Source organism: Silene latifolia, chromosome 8 (assembly GCF_048544455.1).
Source record: "Silene latifolia isolate original U9 population chromosome 8, ASM4854445v1, whole genome shotgun sequence".
NCBI lineage: Eukaryota > Viridiplantae > Streptophyta > Magnoliopsida > Caryophyllales > Caryophyllaceae > Silene > Silene latifolia.
The window spans coordinates 47390073-47397970 of NC_133533.1; the positions used below are offsets into that span (position 1 = coordinate 47390073).

A 7898-nucleotide genomic window follows, 5' to 3' on the forward strand; every position below is an offset into this window, starting at 1 on the left:
AATTTTGTTTGGTCTCGTTAAGCGGCCATTAGTCTTTTGTAAAACCGTTTTTGGTCTAATCAAGACCGCAATTAGTCATTTGGTCTGGTTAAGACTGGCAATACAGATAACACTCACTCATCCGAAATGATGAGATAAGTTGGTCATATGGCAGAGAATCAATCTAGTTTCCTTACCTAATAATAAAAAAAAAGCGGTTTCTAATTTAAATACGCATAACCGACACTTTAACTATAAGCACAAAACGTAAAAAAAGTTGTTACAAAAAACCCGTTTTCACACACTAGGAGTTAGTTAATGCTAAGCCGGAGGGAGTGCTATTTTTGTTTGAACAAGGACTGTGTAAGCCGCTTTTTATGGTCACGAACTATACAAACGAAAGGATATTGCTGACATTAAAGGAGCTAATAAGGGGTTACAAAGAAGATAGTCTAACAATAACATGTTCTAAGACGGTTGATAATAAGAATGAACGTTTTTGTTAATTCTTTATCTCATGTTAATGAGAGACAATTTAAATATGCTTTCACATTATTTTAATGCGAGAATTAATTGAAGAGGTGTTTGTCCAAGAGCGTGCACTTACCATTCCACCATCTTATTCTTATGGCGCATTATAGGGCCGTCCAATAAATTTAGGAGACTCGGTTCTATATGTTGATTTGAGACCCCAAATAACAAAAGAATATATTTTTTATTATTATTATTAATTTTGAAATAATGAATTGCAATAAACAAATACATGGTTATAAACTATAAATTTGAAGATATGTGAGAAGTTTTCTCGCAATTTTTTTATGACAAAACTGACTTAGATAAAAATAAAGTAGAACAACTAAAATTTATTGAGTACGAATTTTGTTGCTCCAAAGGATCGAACTCGGGTCTTCAAGCTAAAAAAGGAATTAAGCAAGTGTGCAAAGACAACTACGTCAAGAGATTTTTATGCTTCTTAATGGTAACTATATAAAGGAATTAATAATTGAATAAGAGAAGTTTTGGGTGAATGTTTTCTGTGTCTTTCATTCAACGTAAGTCACCACAATATATACAATGTGATTAGCTAAAGTTTAGGAAAGAATAACAAAATTCCTAAACTACCTCCCGAAAATATGGAACAAAATGATACACTAAATAATACACCGAATCATCTATCTACTCGGTCAACTATTGCGTAATATTTGCGATACGTCAAATATTTACGCTAACACCCCCCTCAAGTTGGAGCATGGAGAGTTGAAATGCCCAACTTGCCCAATAGACAATGAAATTGAGATCGCCCAAGAGCTTTTGTAAGGATATCCGCAAGCTGAGAAGTAGTATTTACATAAGAGGGCGCGATAGTTTTACACAAAATCTCATCGCGGACAAAATGACAGTCGATTTCGATGTGTTTCGTGCGCTAATGAAAGACGGGATTATTAGCAATGTGTAAAGCCGCTTGACTATCACATTGTAAAGAGACTGCTGAGGAATGCTTAATAGCCAAACTTCGAAGAAGACCTTTCAACCAAAGGATCTCGCATGTAGCGGAAGCCATTACACGATATTCTGCTTTAGCGGAAGATTTAGAAACCGTAACCTGCTTCTTTGTTTTCCATGATATCGACGAGCCTCCAAGAAAAACAAAATATGCCGTGAGAGACCGTCGACTTATCGGACAAGCACCATAATCGGAATCACAGTAGGCTTCTAACACCATCGGAGCATTAGCACGTAAAAGGATCCCTTGACCAGGATTGCCTTTTAAATACCGAACCACACGTAGCAAGGCGTCCCAATGGGCTTGCGATGGGGTTTGCATAAATTGCGCAAGAATATGGACCAAATAACTGAGCTTGGATCGAGTAAGAGTAAGATAAATCAATTTGCCCACCAGACGACGATATTTGGACGGATCGGGAAACAACGGCTCTAGATAAAGTGCTAGCTTGTGATTTTCCTCCATGGGAACAGTAGCGGGTTTCGAGTCGAGAATCCCGGTCTCCGTTAATAAATCAAGTGTGTACTTTCGTTGACAAAGAAATATACCGCTAGAATTACTTGCTACTTCAAGACCCAAAAAATATTTTAACTTACCCAAGTCTTTCATACGAAAACATTTACCTAGATAGCTCTTAAAATCGAGAATAACAGCACTATCATTCCCGGCAATCACCAAATCATCAACGTAGACAAGAATATTAATAACAATGTCACCTTTGCGATAGACAAATAACAAATGATCAGACGGACTATGTGAAAAGCCATATGAACATAAAGCAGTGGCGAGTTTTGTATACCAGCACCGTGGAGGCTGACGAAGCCCATACAAAGATTTATGGAGACGACAAACTTTACCTTTCAACCCGTGACCAAACCCAGGCGGAAGCCGCATATAGACTTCTTCGGAAATATCTCCATGAAGAAATGCGTTTTGAACATCCATCTGGTGTAATTCCCAATTTTTTATTACAACAACAGTAAGAAAAGTTCGAACCGTGACCATTTTGACAGTAGGAGCGAAAATTTTGACAAAATCAATACCTTCCACTTGATGATTCCCAAAGACCACTAATCTCGCTTTATATCGTTCAACTGAACCATCAGACTTATGCTTAATCTTATAGACCCACATAGAGCCAATTGCCGTTTTGTTCGGAGGTAAATCCACCATCGACCATGTGTTGTTAGCTTCTAACGCGTCAATTTTCTTCTCCATCGCTTGCTTCCATTTTGGATTACAAATGGCTTACTTAAAGGATTTAGGTTCCGTTTCATTAGAAATAGCTGCAAGAAAATGTTGATGGGCAGGAGAAAAAATATTACAATTAACATAATTAGGAATGGGATACGGAGTACCTGTGACGGGAATGGTTGTGGGTGACTGTTGTGAAGGAACCAAAGTCGTGTTAATAATTTCATTAATTTTTTCCCAACTTACAACAGTCTTTGTTTCGAGAATTTTCGAACTTCAACCATTTTCCTCGACCCATTTCTTCACCATTAACCTCGTGACCCGTATCATTGTCTGCAACAATGTCGATAGATTCGTTACCATCGCTATCACCACGCGCAACATCATAATCGGCACTAGAGGTGCCATGAGGTGGTACATTGTCAGGTTGCTCACTCGTATCCCCTGGCTCATGATCATTCCCCCCTTCGACATGACGGATTTTCGGTGTGGACACAACCGAATCATCCCACAAAACATCCTCCTCGGCCAAATCCAAATCAGCCGACCCCGAGATAAGAGCTGAATCAGTAGCGAATGGGAATTGATTTTCAACAAAATGCACATCTCGGGACTGAAAGTATACACCCGTTTCAAGGTCGAACAAGTGCCACCCTTTCTTTATGAAAGGATAACCGAGAAAGACGCAGCGACGAGCTCGAGAATCGAACTTGTCACGAGGATTTAAATTTTTAGCATAACATATATAAACACCCAAAAACCCGTAGCAAACTCAAGTCCGGTGCCTTTTGAAAAAGTAATTCAAACGGGGTCTTATTGTGCAAAATACGAGTAGAGGTACGATTAATTAAGTATGCCGCAGTCAAAACACATTCGCCCCAAAAATCAAGAGGTAAAGAACCTTGGAACCGTAAGGCACGAGCCACGTTTAAAATATGCCTATGTTTCCGTTCTACCCGAGCATTTTGTTGGGGTGTTTTAACCGTGGAAGTCTGATGAATTATCCCATGTTCACGGAAATACGGAATAAGACCACGTAATTCCGTCCCATTATCACTCCATACAACTTTCACATGACAATTAAATTGACGATCAATAAGAGAAAAAAAATCACGCATAAGCCTAGGAACCTCGTCCTTGGTTTTCATCAAATAAACCCAAACACATCTCAAAAAATCATCAACAATTGACAAAAAAAAAACGGGAATCACACGCCCGATTGGGTTGATACGGTCCCCAAACTTCGCAATGTATTAAATCAAACAAATGTTCAGCCTTATTCTCACTTAAGGGAAAACAAAGACGGGTCTGTTTTGCATGAAAGCAAACATCACACGGTGCAATATTAAAATTAAGAGAAGAACGAGAAATATCAGGAAGGTACTCCATAGAACGCAGTAAAGGATGTCCCATGCGTTGATGCCATAACTCAGCATTAGCATTTGTGCTTCCAGTCACGACATTAACACGATTTGGTTCCTTCATAGTCAGGTAAAAGAGCCCATCCGAAAGCTCACCCACACCAATCGTCGTCAAGGCAAGGTCTTGTATCACACATTGAGAATTAGTAAATTGTATATGGAGCCTTTGCAACGACAAAAGTTGTGAAACCGAAAGCAAATTATAATGGAAAGACGGAACAAACAGAACATTGAAGAGAATTAAATTGTCATTGAGCCTGATTGTTCCAGCCTTACTAGCGAGTAAACTAGCTCCGGTAGGCAATCCAATATTTATGGGTTAAATTGGATAACAAGATTCAAATAATCGATCGTCAAAACACACATGAGTCGAAGCACCGGTATCAATTATCCATGACAAAGCTTTCTTACCATTTAAGCGAACCATATTCGTAACAACTTGCGGCTCACCGATAACGGCATTGGTCATAACATTGCCGGCAGCGGAAGTAGAAGTCTCTCCTGAACGGGCAGCAGGATGACGACGAGGGTCACGGTCAGCAGGATATCCGTGTTTTTCCCAACATCGACTCTCTGTGTGGCCATCTTTTGTGCAATGAGTGCACTTGAACCGAGAGCGACCACCCGTAGGTTGCTGTGGTTGCTTACCATTGTTGCTGTCATGAATAGCGAGTGCCATAGGAGTAGTAGTATCATCCCGAGTTTGAGTCAGGGAACGTACCTCCTCCTCTTGAACCAGACGAAAATACACTAACTGGATTAAGGCAAGGGCTTGGTACCAAGAATTTGAGAACGTACCATAGAATAAAAGGATTCAAGTCCCATCAGAAAGCCTCAGACTTGATCTGCCCCTCTCCGTTTGCACAAAGTAACATTCAGATCGCATCGACATCCAGAGAAGTGCAAGAAGGTAATGCGTCGAAATCGTTTATATCGTCCCACAACTTCTTCATTCGCCCATAATAATCCATGATTGTCTCACCGAGTTTATGCTTACACTCCGACAACTCACTCTGGATTTGATATATTTTAATCTCATTCCCTACTGTGAATCGCAAACGAATATCTTCCCATAATTCGTAAGCCGTTTCACGATAAGAAATAGACGATCGGATGCGTGGTTCAATAGTATTGAAAATCCACGCAACAATCAAATAATTAATAGCCGTCCAATCCTCCAAGTCGTTCAGATCAGACGGTTTATTTTTGAGAGTACCGTCAATAAAATGTAGCTTCCTCTTTGCTCCTAACGCAACCCGAAAACCCTTCGCCCATTCTTCATAATTTGGTCCGAGGAGAACAACATGTGTGATTTTCGCCCCCATACCATCGTGTGAAGATACAACGTAAATCGGATTGGGAGTATGAGAAGAACTATGACCATCTTCACTCTTCTTACCGTCAACCATGATAGACGATCAAGAAGACTAAAGAAAAAAAAATGGAGAATTTATCGAAAAAAAATCGCAAGATTGAATCTGCTCACGATACCATAAAGGAATTAATAATTGAATAAGAGAAGTTTTGGGTGAAAGTTTTCTGTGTGTTTCATTCAACGTAAGTCACCACAATATATACAATGTGATTAGCTAAAGTTTAGGAAAGAATAACAAAATTCCTAAACTACCTCCCGAAAATATGGAACAAAATGATACACTAAATAATACACTGAATCATGTATCTACTTGGTCAACTATTGCGTAATATTTGCGATACGCCAAATATTTACGCTAACACTATATGTAATTATTCTAACAGTAGAGTAATTTTTGGGCCCCAAAAACGTTTGGACCCCTGTTTTGAGAACACTCTGAACTTGCCAATGGACGGGCCTGGCGCATTATCAGTTTAATAAATTATCTCCATTTTTATTATTTAAAAAATTATGTCACAAAATAAATACAGTGAGACATGAGATTGTACATTAAAGAGAGATTACTTAACTCAACTCCTTAAGTGCCTAGATGATGAGACGAGTCCTTTAAGATTGCACGTTTAAATTTCCCTTTTTCCTTGATATAGTGACAGACACATGTCTTAATTTATAACATGAAGAAAACATATTTATCTAAAACCATCCTATAGTAGAATTTGGATATAAGACAAAATATTTTGTGCATTTGTTCCTTCAACCTTTGGGGTGAATGGGAGTGAGGCGGATCACAACCTTGATCCACAGAGCTCACATCGCAAAGAAGAGATCAGACTCACTGGATTAGCACGACTAAGTGGGAGAAACTTAAGAAAAGGCCAGTCGAGAATTCAGAGTTTGTGAAAGCTTCTGCGACATACAGAATAGTGGGTGCACAAGATGGGAAAGCAATTGCAACCCACACTTTAGGCCGAAAGAGTGAAGCTAAAGCTTTCAAGGAATTAGTAAGCATTGTATTTATTGTTTTCATGTAATACCCGGATATTGTGAGACTCGTAAAGGAGACCTTGAGATGCGTGAGAGGATCTTAGGCGAGATGAGAAGGCACTCGAGTGTAAGGTGTGACCTCACAGTGGACCTAGTGGAGTGTTTGATGGACCTAGTGAGTGTACACTAGACCAAGTGGGACTTAGACTAGACCTAGTAAGGGTCAACTGGACCGAGTAGGTTCCACTCGGCCGAGTACGACGAATACTCGACCGAGTGAGTGGCGCTCGGCCGAGTGAACCCAGCACTTGACAGAGTGCAGCTGTTCAGCACCCGATAAAGAAGCCTATTTCTGGATCTTATCCTAATTCATTCTATCATTTCTCTTTCTCTTTCTCACTCCAAATCCCCTGGCTTCTCTCTAAAACCTTCCTAAACAGCGTCTAATGAGATTCAGGCTTGGTTTAGTGAATTGTTCACCTTCCTTCTTCCTTTATTTCACTTTGTAAGTTGTAGATCTATTCTTTTCAATTAGTATGAACCCTAACTTTTGGGGGTTTTATTTGGGTTAATTAATTAGTAATTAGTATGTGTAATATGAGTAATTAATGGATGATAATAAGGGGTTTTGTATTGTATAATAGTGTAGGATGTGATGCGTGTCATTTATATGATGTTTTACATCTCTTTTTACACGCATTTCAGAGCTCATTTGTGTAGTTTATGCTACATTTCTCCCTATTTCCGTCTACTTCCGTGCTTTTGTACTTTATTGCAGAAATGTGGAGAATTCAACGGGAAATCAAGCCAAATCCGCCCCCGAGTAATCTGCATTGCAAATGACGTAAAGGAACTGCTTAAGGAACGAGCTTGGTGCGCGATCCAAGGCCCAAAAGACAAGTCCACGAGAATAAAGAAGTCAATTAGCAGCTCAAGCAGTCGATCGACTAGTCCCATCAGTCGATCGACCAACTATCGGGATCCAGAAGCTACTGTTTGCTGAGATCCAGTCGATCGACCTCCCTGCTTAGTCGATCGACCACATCGCTGCTTCAGACGAGAATTAAAAGATCGAGGAACTTAAAGCCCATTGTGTTTTAGGTTTTGGAATAAGATGTTACGTATATTTCCTATATAACGTAACCTAGGCATCTAGTTTATCATCAAGTCTTTTATTCAGAATTTTACATCAAGTTTTAGCATTAAGTTTTCATTCAAGTTCTTTATCGAATAGTTAGGGTTTGGGATTATTGTGAGCATCGAAATTTCGGTTCTTTATAATCAATCTTTCCCCTGCAATTCGGTATTCTTCCTGTTTACTTTCAGTTCATTTATTTTGCTAATAGATTAGAATTGCTAGTAGATTCCCGAAGCCATCTTTATTATTGCATGATAATTGCTTCCTTTCTTGTTTTAAGCATGAATTCAAAGAGCTAGTTTT

At 39.3% G+C, this 7898-nt stretch overlaps 1 protein-coding gene across 1 annotated transcript; it reads right to left on the bottom strand.

Moving 5' to 3' along the window:
* Positions 1-4973: 4973 nt before the first annotated feature.
* Positions 4974-5507, bottom strand: LOC141595132 (uncharacterized). Its single transcript, XM_074415105.1, has one exon. It carries the CDS (start codon positions 5505-5507, stop codon positions 4974-4976), a length of 534 nt encoding a protein of 177 aa, XP_074271206.1.
* Positions 5508-7898: the final 2391 nt, after the last annotated feature.

What these genes read in the sequence shown, in the direction of transcription:
- LOC141595132 (XM_074415105.1), bottom strand. Translation starts at nt 5,507, where the DNA reads ATGGTTGACGGTAAGAAGAGTGAAGATGGTCATAGTTCTTCTCATACT.